The 17,176-nt window shown below is 39.7% G+C and overlaps 1 protein-coding gene across 1 annotated transcript; it reads right to left on the minus strand.

The window, feature by feature from the left end:
* Positions 1-383: 383 nt before the first annotated feature.
* Positions 384-17,148, minus strand: tmem240a (transmembrane protein 240a). Its single transcript, XM_017411416.3, has 4 exons — positions 16,843-17,148; positions 16,334-16,440; positions 10,777-10,985; positions 384-2,617 (listed from the first exon to the last, which is right to left on the minus strand). Exons 1-4 carry the CDS (start codon positions 16,897-16,899, stop codon positions 2,463-2,465), a joined length of 528 nt encoding a protein of 175 aa, XP_017266905.1. The 5' UTR covers positions 16,900-17,148; the 3' UTR covers positions 384-2,462.
* Positions 17,149-17,176: the final 28 nt, after the last annotated feature.

Raw genomic sequence — 17,176 nt, forward strand, 5'->3', positions numbered from 1 at the left:
CTTGGCATTTGTTTAACTTTTATCTTCTGCATCAATATCCCTTCATACCCAGCTAAATACATTTTAACCCAGAGTTTTAACTAATAAATTTGTATTTCCCAAAGAATAGCCAGTAAAAGTAAAAACTATATTTTAAAATGCCCTCTCTGACCTGGAATAATAACAGAGGGCTTTCTCAGCTCCACGAGGGTGTTGCTGGCATTGTTTAGTCACCTCAGAAGTGTTGTTAGTCAGCAGCTCTCCATATTTCTGCTTGAATTTTATTAATCAAAACCGGCGCTGTCTGCAGGACCTTGCTGTATAATCAGCACTCCGAAAGAACCTCTCAGTGTGAGAACGTGCTCTCATCGCTGCTCGGGAATGACACAATCAAACATCAGAGGTCACTGTTGTGCTTCAGTGGCACTTTTAATAAAACAGACATTTCATCCTCACAACAGCAATGTCTGGACAGAGAGGGTGAGGGCGGATGGGGGAGGGTGTTGGGTGAGGGTTCCCTCTGCTCAAAGGCTGGTTGCTCTTGACGAGTGAAAAGGTGGATATGGCAAGTCGTTTATGTATTTATTCCATATTTCTGAAATAAAGCATCATTTTCGCCTACTAGTTTGAAACTTCCCCGAACTAGTTGCATATTTGGTCACACTAGTTCAACAAACACCCTTACTAGTAATAGTTTTTTTTTGTCAACGAGTGGCACTTTTGCCCAAACAGTTGGAGCACGTCATACTGGTAAGTATTTTGCCGCATTAGTAGCCCAAAAGTTCTAACTAGTGGGCTTGCACTGAACTGAACTAACTGACAGATGTGTCGTACAAGTTAACTAGTATGCAGCAGAAATTCTTACATGTTAACTAGTGAACACAAACTATGCTTATTAGTCAACTAGTGACTGTCAAATGTGCACAGTTGTTGACTAGCGCAACCTAAAAATTTAAATAGTTGACTAGTAAACTCTAAATAGCTCAGTAGTCAGTTAGTTGACACACTTGTCCTTACTAGTTACTTAGTAACACCCAAAATGCTCACTAAAGGCTTCACTAGTCGACTAGTGTGCCTTAAAATGTCAACAAGTTGTGTAATGTGCCTAAAAGTAGTTGAATAGTTGACAAGTGCAACTAAATTTGGCCTTACTAGGTAACTAGTAACACTCAAAATGCTCACTAGTTAAAGCTTATTTGGCCTCACTAGTGAACTAGTGCTCCTAGAAAATGTTTTGTCACGAGTCAACTAGTAGACATAGTTTCTGTTGGCTATTTAGCATGTAAGGGTTTTTAAAGGTTACTAGTTAACTTGTAAGACACATTCATCACCTAGTTTGGTCCAGTGGTTCACTAGTTCCTTAAAAAAGCCCACTAGTTGGAACTTTTGGGCTACTAGTGAGCAAAAGAGCTGACTAGTATGACTTTTACACCAAAATGTTGAACTAGTGAGACCAAATGTGCAACTAGTGCAGTTCAATCGTGAACTAGTGGGTGAAAATGATGATTGAGATCAAGAATATGGAATAAATACCCAAAGGGCTTGCCGTAGTGAGGGAATTAGATGAAACTGGATGATCTTGGGGGAACACGGATGGGTGTTAACTGACTAATTTTGGCTGGCATTTATTTTTCCTCGTGTGTAAAACGAAACAATGGTGATTTAGCAAAGAGAACTCCGACCGCCACCTCACACGCCCTCCTCCCCCCCTCACATATTTACAGGAAAATTAATACATTCAGTTAATTCACTAAGTAACAAAGCTAATTAATCTTTTTTTTTTTTTTTTTTTTAGCAGAAATCACATGTTTCACATCCAGTTTGCAAACAGACTCCACTTTCTGTTCCTTCCCTGTAATTTCTACTCAAACTGTCCAGTTCTCTCACACAAGTAATTCTACCCCCGCTCCTCACCCCATTTTGTTAAATTCCCACTTATCTGTATTTATACCTATTTACAGAAGCAGCAATCTAACCAACACAAAAACTCACCCACCCGGCAGTCGCATTCACCCCAACCCTACAAGTCCCCCCGTCCCACCCGACAGAAAAATAAAAACACCCATCTCGCCTCCCCCCACTCCATACGCTGCCCAAATCTTACCCTGTTCTAAGAGAGCATGCCAAGTTTAACAATAAACACAGAAAATGTCTCTATACAGAAAAAAACACCTTTTAAAAATGTTTTTCCTCTTCTTCCCACAATGGTGGACATAGACTTAAGATTTCAGTGGCAACAAATATTCTCGTTCCATTTTGGGACTTTTTTTAAGTGCAGACAGAGACAGGGTTCACCCCTGTCCAATGGGGTGAAAGGGGGGCATATTATAAACAAAGGAAGGGCAGTTTTCCAGGTCTCTGAGGCAACATTTGGCCGCGGGGAAGTTTGGCACGAAGGGGCTGTGGTGTGTTGTAGGGAAGGAGGAGTTTGAAGGAAAGGAGGAGGACTACTTTATCTTTCTTTTTCTTTCTTGTTTTTAGAGTCAGAGGTGTCGGGGGCTGGGGTGGCCGTTGTGGTAGAGCTTCTGCTTGATGTGGACCATGTTGCCGCTGGAGTCTTCGAGCTGCCTGAGCTGGGCTCGGCGACGGAGGTCTCGAAGGTTGCAGAACTGGGGCAGCCATGACCAGGATGGAGTATCTGCAGGAGGAAGACGACTGTTAACAAACAGGAAAAAGGCGATGTTTTAAATGTGTTTTTTTTTTCAAATTCTCGCTGCTGTGGAATGCTTCAGTGTTTCTGTTCTGTCAGATAGTCAGCAGTTAGTATCTTATCAGCCATGACATCAGTCTTAAAGCAGGGAGTAAGAAGATAAGGGCAGAGGTCTTCGTCCAGGCTATGCTAATGACCAGCAAGATGCATTGAATGCTATAGCCAACTGCTGCTGCTGCTCGAGGCACTTTCAAATAATAACTGTGTAATGCAAAACTGATGATGGTGAAAATGATTTCTTTTAAATTGTGTTTGCATGAAATAGTATGAGGGTTTGGAGTTGTTTTCAGACGGCAGCAATCCAATCTGGTCTGGGGTCAGAAATAAACTATTTGTCTAAAGTGAGGTCATTCAAAGATCTATCTACAACAGGTAAGATATTAATTGATTATAAACCTTTCTCCAGAACACCACATTAACAGATCTGAAATATCACTTTAAGAGGCATAAGTCGTAAAAATCAAAGTGCAGTTTGAGAAACATGAAGAGCTTTTGAACATTAACGGCTGCAAATGCAATTTTAGTTCGTGTACATGTACAGTATATGCAATATTAGTTCAGCTTTTTTTATTTTTGAATTGTTTATTATTATTTTTTTAATGTCTAACCTTTTTTTACGCATGTACTATAATGGAGTGGTTCCCAAACTTTTCTGCTTTTGACCTACAGAATAAAAGTTGCAGAGATTTGTTACCCCAACTGTTGCTGGTTAAATAGTATAAACGTCACAGGCTGTTTAACAAACAGCCTAATCAACCAATGCATTATGTTTTAATCTATTTTTAACCATTGTTGAAGCTCTTTGTAACAGATGAGGATAAATATGCTACTGGAAACCATTTTGAAAGTTTACATGATCTTGTAGATCTTCTTGGTGTGTAGTACCAACTTCAACTTTAAGAACTACTGTTGTAATATATTAAAGTAAATTGCAATAAACTTTGTCTTATCTTACATTTGAGCATATCACAAAAATGAAATCAAGAATTCAAACATTTTCAGACTTGCCCAGTTAAAAGAAATGAACAACAGAAGCCAGAACAACATGGATCTTTCTTTTTTGTAGCCCACAATGTGCAGCACAAAAGTGAGTTATGAGCCCCCGCAGATCACAAAAAGAAAAAAAACCTTTTGTCAGCACTGACTGCATCATAACTGTGACTTCAGATTCTGATAAGTAGGAGTTATTTTACACCGAGGATAGAGAGACAGAGGAGGTGGATAGCAAATGGCATCAAATGGGAGGAAGTAATATTGGCCCTGACCCTACAGATTTCTCATTATTTCTCTAATATCAGAATAAAATAAAATAACTATACAGCTTTCAGAATAAACTGAGTCTTTCCTCTCAATTAGCCACTGCACTTTACTCAGACTTTCCAATAGTAAGCCCGAGTTAAGACCCAGAGGGGTTTTATGAGTGTGTAGTCCATAATACGACGAGAATAATGGTGGAGCATAGATTCTGGCCTGTCAGGTTATAAACTGGAGCCGGCGAGGCGAACCAGGAAGACAGCAGGGAGAGAAGGAAGGAGAGGAGAGCCCCAGACAGCAAGCCCAGGAGCAAATGGCTGAGCTCGGAGATGAGCAAAAGAGGAGAGGGGGGGAGGAGGGGGAGGTGCTGGTCGGAGGGGAGGAGGTGAGGAGGAAGAGAGTGAGTTATTTATAGCTGTGAATGGGTGTGCTGTCCACAAGGACTGCTCTGAAGGGTATCCAAAGGAAAGGGGGCAACAAAGACAGGTTTCTCTCATTTCAATAAAAGGAAAGCAGAAAATAAAATTGTTATGCAGAGAGAAGCCAGAGGGGAAGTTACTGCCGAACGCTAAGTCATCATTTCCTACAATTTTTGTGTTTTTCCTTCTCCTGATGTCTTTTGCAAAGGAGCATCTGGCATCAGATATTAACTGCAAATTGGCAATAAAGGGGAAAAAAAGAGAAGCAGTAGGAGGCTTTGTAAAGGAAATGACCAGGAGTAGATTTAATAAATGAGGAAGGAGGGTAAGAGGGAGGAGTAAGAGATGAAATTAGGAGGAAAAAAATAAAACGTGCAGCGGAAATCAATGTGCATTTCAATGCACCGTGTGTGTTTCTTACTTGCCATTCCAGCTGCTCTCTTGTTCTATTTTTAGCTCCAGTAAAGAGTGCATGTGTGTGCAAATGGGGGGTGGAGATGTGACAGCATCTCCATCCTGCTCCCACAAACACACACACGTCCATTCCCTGCTCTGTCAGCCTCACCTTCACTCATCTCACAGAGGCTAAATGTGTCTGACCCGACAGCGACACACATAAAAAAATGAGGGGTATTCCTCCTGAAAAGGGGGAGGAAATTTTTTTATACTCTAATTTTTAATTTTTTTTTGTTGCAGTTAATGTAACAGTAATTTTTCCTCACTGGTGCAACAATTTATGGCCTAGCTTTCCTTGAAACAATGCATATCGCTAGCCACCTTTAAGGCCAGAGTTTAAAACTGAGATCATCTTAACGTTAAAGCTCTTTCGGTCAAACCTTCTAAAAGAATTAGGCACGATCTCAAAAAATTATGTGAGATCTGTGTTAGTGCTAGAGGTACGTATGTGTTGAGGATGACTCTCAGCTACTACCACACCAAATTAAAGTCATTTTCTGTAAAATTGATTGAGTCAGAGCCATTTTTGTGTTGGCTAAAGTCAGTTAGCTGTGGCCATCTTGAACTGTTGTTCAGTTGTAGCTGTTCATCCAATGATCACTTTCGGAAAGTTTCATTAAAATTAATCTTTGCTAACACTGCAGACAAACACACACAGCCAAGGGCAAAAACATTATCGGCCTTTTGCCTTCAGGGGTTAACAATTTGTTCACTGAAGCACTTTTTCTTCAGACATCTAAATGATGTGTTTAAGTGTCATTCTTTAGCCTGATACATCCACATCTTGCCTGAGGAGCTTTTCCATGCAGACCCAGTATCCAGGTCACATATCAGCTTCTTTATTCTTAAAACTAAAATCCAGGCCAACTCCACATGACGGGCATTCTTCAGAAACATAAATCATACAGCAAAGAGCCAACACAATCTTCCAGATTAAGGTTTTAGAATATTTACTGCCCACTGCCGAAGTCGAGAGGCAATAATGCTTTTGCCTGTGTCTGTGTGCATGAGTGTGTTTGTAGCTTTAGCAAAAAATATCTCATGAACACGTGGACAAATCTTAACGAAATTCTCAAAAAGAAAACATTGGATGACTATCTACAACTGATGAACTTCTGAAGTCACCCCAACTCAAGATGTCCACAACAGCCAATCAACACAAAAATGGCTATACATCACGTAAAGCCACAGCTATTGAGTAAAGATTTGGTGTGGTAGTAGCTGAGACTCATTCTCAACACATACTTTGAGCTCTAACTGATCATCACTGTTTTTAAAACTTTGCCGTTACCTTTTGGACTCAACTGTGTCTGTCTTTTAGCAAAATATCTCCTGAATTTCTGGACACATTTTAATGAAACTCCCAGAAAGTAATCATTAAGTGTAACGCTATAACTGCTTACCTTCTAGAATCAACTTAATTCAAGATGGCCGCCCAAAAATGACTATAACTCAACCAGTTTCAAAGATAGTGAGTTAAAATTTGGTGTGGTGGTAGCTGAGCATCATCCCCAACACATACTTAGAGTTCAATACGGTGCCCAGTATTTTTGTTCTCGTTGAATGTATATCTACAACTCATTAACATTTGGGGCCAACCCAATTAAGGATGTCAGCCACAGCTAATCAACCTTAGGAAACACAAAAAAATGGCTATAATTCAGTCAGTGTTCTAGACACTGAGCTAAACTTTGGTGTGGTAGTTTCATCTTCAACACATTCTCTGAGCGGTATCGCATCTCGCGAGATTCGTTGCTTCCCCACTCTTGAGTTTGATCCTGACAGGGTGGGAAAATCCTGAGAAATCACCACAATGGCCGTGAGAAACTAAACCCGCTGTAATCCAGGATGCTAAACCTGAGATTATCAGGGAGCGACTTCCCACCGCACACTGATGTTGAGCAGCAAGGGCTGTGACACGTTTCAAATCTGCATCTAATGGCTTCTCTGGCTCTTTATGTCCTTTCTAGTCAGCACCCCCCCACCCCCGAGAAACCAACCATATGTGGCGCTGCTGAACTATGGACCGCATGTTCTGTCTCATTAAATCCGCTGAATTCCATCTCTCTCGCTAAAACAACGTGCATCCTTCATCTGTCAGATGGAGATGGAAAGAGAAATGACATATTTCAGAGAGAGGATGCTGACAGAAAACAGGAAATTAAGAAGCAGCTATCACCCTCCCCAAAATCCCCCCACCCCCNGCAACACCACACCCCCCTCCAGCTGGATTTAAACACACAGCGTGCGGAAATGAGGCATTCACTGCAGCATATCAGATGGTGGGAGAGAAACATCTCAATCTGTGTGATCTGAGCCTGGTTTGAAGCTGCACCAAATCTGAATTCATATATTTTATATTAAACAATAAACCTTTGGTTTTTCTGTTGAAAATTGTCCCTAGATTTGAACGAAGCGCTTGTCTCCGTGTGGCCCTGTGATGGACTGGTGACCTGTCGATAGAGACCTGCTTCCAAAACTGTACATTTGGATGATCAAAAAAAAAAACTAATTTTATTTGCATATATTAGCTTTTAGTATTCATTTCTGAAGCTTTAGCTTTTTTAAAAAATCCTGACAAGAGACAAAAACTAGCTGAATCGGCTCAATGTAGTTTTTGTGAAGCCAACAGTCGCATCGATTTTTATGCTTTTTTTTTTTTTTTTACTGTCCCTGTTCAGATAAAACTGATTTAAAATAACATTTTTGAATATATTTTAAATCCTGTTATTATAGCTCATGTTTGCTAAACGTCTTAACCAGTAATTATAATTTAAATGTGATAAGTTGTAAATCCTGGCTGCCATTTTTCTGGTTTGTGCAGATAAAGTGACAGTAAACCAGGAAACTGGCAATATAAATAATACAGATATATACCTTAAATTACGTAGCTTGTCTTGGCTGGAAAAGTAGCTGCCTCTTAATAAACTGACTCAACTTCATTTAACTCACTTATATTGATTCAACATCATACAAACCCTCCTGGACACCATCGTTTGTTTCCGTTTAAAAACATTTCTTGACTTTTTTATTGTAAAAATACACTGTGTACAAATAGAATGTGCTCAGTTCTTTTATTTCATGAATTCTGGCTAATTAATTTAAACCAGCAGAGCTCCAACCGCCTTCAATATGTGAGGAGGTTTAATCAGAAAGAATAACAGAAATCAGATTTTATCCAGGGCAGAAAAGAGACGCAGATAAACAGTGAAAAAAGGAACAAATAAACTGAGTTTATTGCCTAATTTTTTAGATGTTTGTATCGTGTGTTACTTCACTGTCACAGTGTCATTATGGTAGGAAATTTATTTTAAAAAAATATTTTTTTTGAAGAAATAACAAATAGAAAAATAAATAAATAAATAAATATACACAGGAAACACTTGTCCTGACTATAAAAAAATAAAATCTTCTAAATGTACTTATATCCAACTAATATAGGGTTAATAAAAGATGTAGTGATTTGGTATTTTGTCCAATAATTATTTATGAGTCATTTGTTTCCCAATAAGTTGCAGCAGGTTATTTTTAGCACCAGCTCAGAAATACATTATGATCCTGCTTTTCTAATATGAGCATTTGTCTTCATTTAATATCTGTCACAATGCTTGATATTCACATAACTGTGGCATTATTGAAAAAATATGGCAGCTGCCAGGTTTGTTCTTGTAGCTTTTCAGCTATTTTATTTCATCTCTGAGTAAGGTGGCGCACAGATGAAACATTGTGGTTGTCATGGCAACCACACACCTGTGTCTGTCACTCCATGACTGCAAGGTTAATCACGTAAGACTGAAAAAATAAGCCTCAAACAACAGCCGCTGCGCAAAAACTACAAGTCGGAGCCGTGAACCATTACGACAGAAGACACTGATAGTCACACATGTGAATTTGAATGTGTCTGCAGTGTTTAATGTAGGAGATATGAGAGTTTAAACACACACTTCACTTCCAGTTTTGAAGAGAATATTGTGACCTAAAATATAACTGAAGTTGGTTGAAGCTTGGGTGTGCACTCGCTGCACTCTGGGGGGATTTGAAGGAAAACCATTAGTTTTATAGCAGTGAGAGACACGCTGGGTGAAAGAAGACAAAAAGACTTTTATTTTGGTGTATAATTTGTACGTGCACTAAAAAAACATTGTGAGAGTAGGAAGAGTTTTTTTGAAAGGGTTTAGAAAATTTTCATCGTTTCAAAAGTTAGAGTGACGTCATCAACTGTCGGTTCAACATTCCATGGAAAATCACCAAAAATCCTCAAACTCAAACTGTGATTGGGTAAAAACCATAAAAGATGTCACAGCACCAGTTCAGACATGCAAAGTCCAACTTTCTGTGACCCGTTTAAAGTTTGAATAATGTTTCTACCGTGAAGTATATCTGAGCTACAGAGCTCCAAAGAGGGCTGGGTTTACCAAAGTCCCACTGATCGTCATTAGGTTTTTTGTGCAGGTTTTTATTTTTATTTTTGCAGATTTTGTCTATGTTGTACAAAGTACTGCTACCAAAAGTAATAGCATAGCCATAGATTTTGATGCATAAATTGCATGTTTTATTACAAAGCTGTGCAATGAGATACAGAACAGTTTTTATCGAAAAAGTAATAAGGTATAGTATTCAAACTGATAAATATGTATCTGCAGGACATTTGATGTTATCCAGCAGTTTGAGAAAGATAAAATAAACTCATAAATGGCCTACAAAAAAGCATTTGTCATTTTTAGTCACCCCTTTTAGGTTTAAAAGCAGTTTACAAGTAACGTAAACACATGTTTGTTGAACACTTAAACAAGGAATATATTATACTAATACTTTTCTTTTGATGTTGCCAACTCATGGGACGTTTCCTTGACACAAACTATTTAAAAATGAGGTATTTTGTCTTTCCTACACATAAAAAAGCCATTTTAAAATCCCTTTCTCCTGACTGATGCTTCTGATGTGCCCACATCTGAATAATCACATACAGCAGCTGGAGGATTTCCAAGAGGTCGCAGCGAACTGAGAAAAAAATTGGTGAGAAGAGCCAAAAATGGGCCATGCAAAGAGGAGAAGTCATTTTTTAGAGATCCACCAACTGCTGTGTTACCCAGGCAAGAGTTCGAAGACGCAGAGACATGGTGGACAACTCCACCCATCCACCCATTTTCTTTACCCGCTCGACAGCTACATGAAACAGATATTTTTGTCATTCACCACTAAAAGTTTGCTTTTGAGCTAGAGGTAAATTATATCATTGTCTGAATGCTGATTCAAAATTCACATTATTGTGTTCCTCTCTATAGTTTCTCTCATACGTCTTTCGGCATTTAACTACTTCAGCATCCTTTTGGGTATTTTAGTTACCTATATATCAAAATGTTCAGTTAATTCAGTAGATAAATGCTCTGAATTTTGGTACTTGCAGCTATTATACGTTTTTAAAATATTTCACTTCATGTAACTTTTGTAGTTTCACTGAAATGAATGGGGACTTTTAATTTTAGCTAAATTAAGCTTTAAGTTTTTGCTTTGCTAATTTAAGCTTTTAGCTACTGTTTTGCTAATCTTAATTTTCAGCTACAGTCCTGCTAATTTCAGGTTTCAGCTATTTTTTTGCTAATTTTTGCTTTTAGCTACTGTTTTGCTGGCTTTAGCTTTTAGCTATGACATTATAAATTTTAGTTTTTAGCTATTGTTTGCCTAATTTTAGTATATGGTTTTTCTCATTTTAGCTTTTAGCTACTACTGTACTCATTTTAGTTTATGGTTGACTTGTTTTAACTTCAACAAATTTCAACCAAGTCACTCAGCGTTCACACGGCACTTTCGCAGAAAATCCAATTTTTCCAGTTTGTTTGGTTTCCTCTCATGTAGCAGCTGCATTTAGACCCCATAAAAAAATGAATGTAAGTGAGAAACCCAGGACTGAGTTGGTAAATCCACAGCAGTTTAGAAAGCAAACAACATCTGTCTTACCATAGTACCGGCTCGCCCTCCAGGCCCTGACGGCACAGTGCAGGACTCCGTCCAGCCACAACAGCAGCCAGCTGATGCAAAAGCCTAACAGCAGGCCCAGCATCAAGTCCATCTCCTGCTTCGTCACACTGTCACTCACAAAGTAGTTCTCTGAAGAGTCCACCAGGGAGTGGTCCCCATCGTACGGGATTACGTAGTGGACATGATGCCTGCGTTTGAGGACAGACAGGAGAAGATGATGGACATTTTAGATGTGCTGTTTGTACATTTATTCACGTACCTATCCCCTCTATCGCGGGGATTTGTCTAAAGATTTTTAAATCTAAATAAGACTGCACTAATCCGCACTTTGCAGGAAACCCCTCAAGCCCTCTTAAGGACCCTTGGGTGTCCCCAGGCTGCACTTTAGGCAGAAAAAGTTTACGGCTGAGTTGTCATTTTAAATTTGCAGAAAAGTCTTGAAGCTTTAAAAGAATATGATGTTTCAAGTGCTTCTCAGAAGGGCGGTTATATTATATTATATTAAATTAATATAAAAATACGTATTAAAAAAAGAAAACCTACATTTTTGTGTAATTTTTTTTCTTTATGTATTTGTCTTGTATGAATTGTATATAAAAGATTTAAATTTTTTGCAGAAAGATTTTTAACTGGTATGAAATAAGAGGTTTAACCTGAAGTTGATTTTTAGTTGTTATTTCCACAAATTTACTGGTTGGTGATAATGTCCAACACATGTTCACATCTAACAGAAAACCTGAAAGAACTGTGTTGGAAAAATTTGACAATGTTGCACTGAATTTATGCAGATTAAAGACAACTGATGTTTTTCACAGACATAATTAAAGCCTCCAGATCTCATTCATATTAACCCTACAACAGGTTCTTCAGAATTACTGAAGCTCATACTGCTTAACTGCATTAGTATTGTAAAACAGGTCCTTTTATTTGACATGACAGCCTTTACAGCCCTCCTGGGACAGGATGAAGGTTTTTTTTCCTGTCTAAAAACACGAGCAGTTGCCTGACAAACATCACAAGTGAACGCAGCAGAAACAGAAATCCGACTGCTGGGAGAGAGTACGGGAGCACTCACACACTTTGGGATGTACAGTGATAACAGGTTTGGACTGATGGAGGTTTTTGAAGACAGTTCAGAGTAAAACAGCACTTCAGTGATTCTGAAAGCCTTGCAGGAGATAAACCAGTCAGGATAGAAGACGCTGACTCTGAGATGACTTTTTTCCAAAACGTAGCAGATCTCCTGTTTTAGAGTTGTTTGCATGCTGAATTATGGACAGAAATCATTTCAATTTACTTTAAATTGCTCAACTGGTCATTTATGTTACTGCATTTTTCTGTTTCTGACTAATTCCTTTCCGAAACAACAACAAAAAAAAAATCAATACTTGATGCAAAGTTGGAAGTAAAGTAAAAGTCATAATGATGTCCTGATCCTTGAGGGACTCAGTCACAGGCCAACTAGCAACAATCAGACAGAAAAATACAAACCACTGTCATATTATAACAAAACCAAAAACCGAAGCCACTAAAGAACTCATGGACTAAGAAAAGTGTGACAAAAATCAGACAACAAAGAAAACACTGGAAATATGCAGAGAAAAATAAGCTGCCAGCGACTTGTTCAGAAACAGAAATCTGGTATGACAAAAAACTGGAAACTTAAACTTAAACTAACTTAAATCTAAAGCACAACTGGAATTACTTAAAAAAGACAAAAGAACATACTTATACCTAGGATTCTTTGAAGGAAGGCGTCTGAACTGTTGCCCTTCATGCCAGAGTTTAAACTAAGATCATCTTTTGTTGAAAAATCAGAGTTGTAGCCATTTTGGTCAAACTTTGTTCTGTAAATGACATTTTACACAACGTGTTGCGATATCTTATGAGATGTATTAGTGCTCTAGATATATGTTGTGAATGACTCTCAGCTACTACCAAACCAAATCTCAGCTCAATATCTGTAGAATTACCTGACTTACAGACATTTTTGTGCTGGCTAATGCTGATTAGCTGTGGTGGCCATCTTGAATAACGGTGACTCCAAAAGTTATTCAGCTATAGACGTACATCTAATGATTACTTTCTGTGAGTTTCATTAAAATCTGTCCAGAGTATTTTGCTAACACAGTAAACTCACAGAAACATGGGGAAGAAATCATAATCGGAGGGTAAAAATAGTTTAAATTCATGACAGAAACATAATCCAAGTCAAATCCTAACAAAACAAGAAACAAAAAAACATAAATTGAAACAGATGTTACCTGTTGGTTTGGCATCTATAGAAATAATGTTTACTTTTACAATTTTACCTGAAGAAAACCAACTCACACGCTGTGGTTGATGGATGTTTTAGGGGAGTTTCTCTTATGAGGACAGGGGCCAAAGATAAGCACCTTTCTCTTAGGAGGTTTGGCCAAATGTGGTAATAATCCTCCACTTCTGGATCTCCTTGATCTGAGCGATGCAGCTAAAGTGCACTCCTGCCAAAACATTCTCTCCAAGAACAAAACTAAACTTTATGTAACCCGTAGAACATTTTACCCCAGTGCCTATAAATAAAACAAAGAATTTCCTGAGACTATATTTGCACATTTAAACTTCCTTAACATGAACTCTGCAAATTTTTCAGCAAACCTATATTTATTCTATGAATATCAAAACGTTCAGCAAAACAGAATTTAGATGAAACTTTCCCTGCCACGAAATCAGTTTTTATTTGCCGGGATTTACTCCGTCTAAGAGGATTTAGCTGTATCCAGTGGCCTCTGAATCAGAACGTGAACACAGCCAAATGAGATGACACAAGCTGTGTCCTCGAGCCCGATAAGGTGAACGCTGTGGGCGTCCCGACACCTCCACGCCTCACGGATGGAAGGACAGGCAGGAAAAGCCCAAGCTTTCCTCTCTCCATTCTCGTTTTACGTGACAACAGATGACCGGGTCCATTCAGGAGTGTTTCCAGGTCAGTGAAAGATGTGGCTACAGTAACCTCAGCACTAACAGGCGGGGCAGAGGTTCGGATGTGCGTGCTGTCCAGTGATGTGTTTTTTTGGGCCAGTCGAAAAACATTAAAAAAGGGATTTTCTTTTTAAGAATTCTCTAGCAGCAGCACACATGGATTGGCAGTTTAGGTGCAAATAAGAGTTCCACATATTTTGTCTTGATTAATCTATATCACATCATTGTGTGAGAGAGTTCTTTCCTCCCTTTTTACTCAAATTATATCCCTCTCAAAAGAAGGATTGAGGATGACCTATTTCTGGATTTAAAGGCTAAAAAACTGGCTTCTTAATGCTGCTCATTAACTGCTAACACATCAGCCCCCACACTGCACTGAGCAGAGTACTGCTTTGTTTTAAAGTGAATCTTTTCAGTAACATGAACTGGTCACCTGCAGGACACGGGTCACTGCTATACAAATAAAGCTGCCTAGCCTTGCCTCGGGATTTAAGGTCTGAGGACGAAATTCAAATTCAGTGGGTCGCAAAAGTATTTGTTCCTCTTGGTAAAATTTCCATTTTGGTGCCCTACAAGCTGGAGTTTAATTTGTGTTTTAATGGGATTAAAAGCAGTAATTTGTCCACAGTTTGGAAAATCAGATCCATATGTGACTGTCAAATATCTAAACGTGTTAGATGTTGCAACAGCCACCAGAATCAACACCAGTTCAACACCTCTAAGTACTGAGGGCTACCACCAAGCAAGAGGCATCATGAAGACCAAGGAACTCTCCACACAGGTCAGACACAAAGTTGTGGAGAATACGGATCAGGGTTGGGTTATAAAAAAATAACCAGCAAACGTTTGGTCGTCCACCGAAACTCTCAGAGTGGCCAACAAGGAGGCCATTAATCAAAGTATGGATGTTACTTTGAGGCCAAAGATAACCCTGATAGAGCTGATCTCCTGCAGAGATGGGAGGATCTGTCCATAAGTCCACTAAAAGGTGCACAGGACTCGGCTGCATGGACGAGTGGCAGGAAGAAAAACAAAAAAAACTAACATTACTTTAATGAAAGAAAAAGCTGGACTTTTTGGAATTTCCTCCTGAAACGTGTGGAAGAAGGTGCTGTGGTCAGACGAGCCCAAACTGGAACTTTTAGGCCATCGAGGGACTGGGAAACTGGCTGGAGCAAAATACAGAGAAATACATGAAGGTAACTTGTTGGAGTCTCAGAGGTTTGAGGAGGTGACCTTAAACACACGGCTGAAGCAGAACTTGGATGGTTTAAAGACAAATCCAGACCTCAGTCCAACTGAGATTCTCTGGTTTAATCAGCATCCGTCCAACCTGAAGGAGCTGCAGCATTTTGGTCAAAAAGTCCTGGAGACACACCTGAAGAGACTTGATGCTGCAGAAGGTGGCTCTACAACGCAGTGAGTTTTGAGAGCTGATTACATACACACGCAGACGTTTTTAGTTTTATATACATAAAAAGATTTATTATTTCAAACAAGTTATTTTTCCCCATCTAACATCATTATCCAAAGTAGTTTTATAGAATTACTACATCAAGTCAAATTAAAAATCCAATTAAATTCAAGGTTGTGAGGCAACAAAAGAAAAAAAAGCAGAATGAATTAATCCTTTTGCAGCCTGCTGTAAAAGCATCCATTTGTTTGGAGGTTTATCTTTAAATTAGACTGTTGCAGTTTGGAGATTTATCCCTGCTTTAGCATAATAAAAGCACTCATTGCAAAGTCATGAAGACCAAACAAAATAAAAATCATAATCTGCACAATATTTTTCTCATATCAAGCGAAATGTTTGTGACTGGATGCCAGCGACCATGTGTGCTGTTTACCTACAGAAAGTGTCTGAAAATAGGTCAAACATTAAAGTGCTTTGTTTACTTTGAGTGCAGACCCTCATTTCAGAATTGCATTCAGTATATCTGGAAAGCTAACTGGAGTTCACTCTTTGAAACTGCACGGTTTAATACAGTTCAGGACAACATTTTTTGTACGTTTGGTTTCATGCTTTGCAGCGAGTGTGCCTTTAATGCCAATTAAATCCGGATTCATATATTAATAATGAGTGTCTTGCTGCTCTCGGTTTGAGCAAACAGCAGGTGGGGTGGTGAGCAGCCTGAGCCCCCCCAGACCACAGTACCTCCACTCTCCGGCTCTCCTGGGTTCATAATCGGCCCAGCAGTGTGAGATTCTCGGCGACACCGTGCGGGGCCTGCGTGAGCCGCACCGCGCACTTGATGCTCAGCTTTTCTTTTTTTCCTGAACGGCATAAAATCCCCTATAGTTCATCGCCTACTTATGTTTCGGACGCACAGCTTGCTCCTACATGCAGCAAAGCCTCTCTTGTCGGTGCGAAACCCAAACCCACCTCAGTGGAAACATCAGTTGCTATGTGAGCGCAAAGACTGGAGGATTTCAGGTTGCGGAGCTTCACCGCCTGAAATCTTCCAGGCCTCTTCGGCAATTAAAAGAGAAAATAAAACAGGGTAGAGAGAAACACACAGCGCCGTGTTTTGCCCCCCCCCTGATATTTTCGTGGAGGATGGTGGCATTTCTTTACCTTCCACAGTTGCAGTGACATACGCGGTCCTCCCCTCGTAGATGCGGTAGGATGTAGTTGTGAAAGCGATCCAGTAGTGCGTTCATGTCCATTAAACAGGCTATCGCCTGCAAAGAGCCATCATGTCAGTCAGCTGGGACATCAGGGAGCTAAGCTATTACCACAAACAGCGACTGGTTGTCATTACAATAAATAACATTTGAAGGAATCATAAAGAAAACAGCAGTTTTTTCCCCTTGCAGATCCTCCCTGATTCTTAGAGGGGGGACTGTTGCTTGAAAACTGCCTTATTTATTTATTTATGACAGCAGGTAGGCTAATTATAGGCTTACCTACTTCCACATGTCATTGATAGGCCTGCTCTAAAACAGGCTTTCTTAAAATTCAGATGAATTAATGTGATGTTTTTATTATTATAATTATTATTTTTATTTATTGGACAAATAATAGCCTCGGTGAGGAAATCAGAATTTGATATATGTGGCTGGAGGGAGGTGAGGATGTCTTACCATTACAACTGAAGCACCAAGAATCATAAAAATCATGGTGGTTGTGATCATATGCATCAAAACTTCCCAACTGACCGCCGTCCTGTGGCCCGGGGCTCTCTCTCTCTCTCTCTCTCTCTCTCTACCCGCGGCAGTGGAAGCGCTCCGGCTCGGCTGTGGGCGCTCTCTCCCGGCAGGAGCCGCTCATGGAGCCGCCGCGCCGCGCCGCTCCTCCTGCCTCCTCGTCCCTTTAAACCGCCCGGTTCTCCTCCGTCTCCTCCTACACACGACCAGCCGCTCTGTCAGCTTTTCACTGCGCCCTCTCCATCCAAGTAACCCCCCCTCCTCCTCCTCC

Source organism: Kryptolebias marmoratus, linkage group LG8 (genome assembly GCF_001649575.2).
Source record: "Kryptolebias marmoratus isolate JLee-2015 linkage group LG8, ASM164957v2, whole genome shotgun sequence".
NCBI lineage: Eukaryota > Metazoa > Chordata > Actinopteri > Cyprinodontiformes > Rivulidae > Kryptolebias > Kryptolebias marmoratus.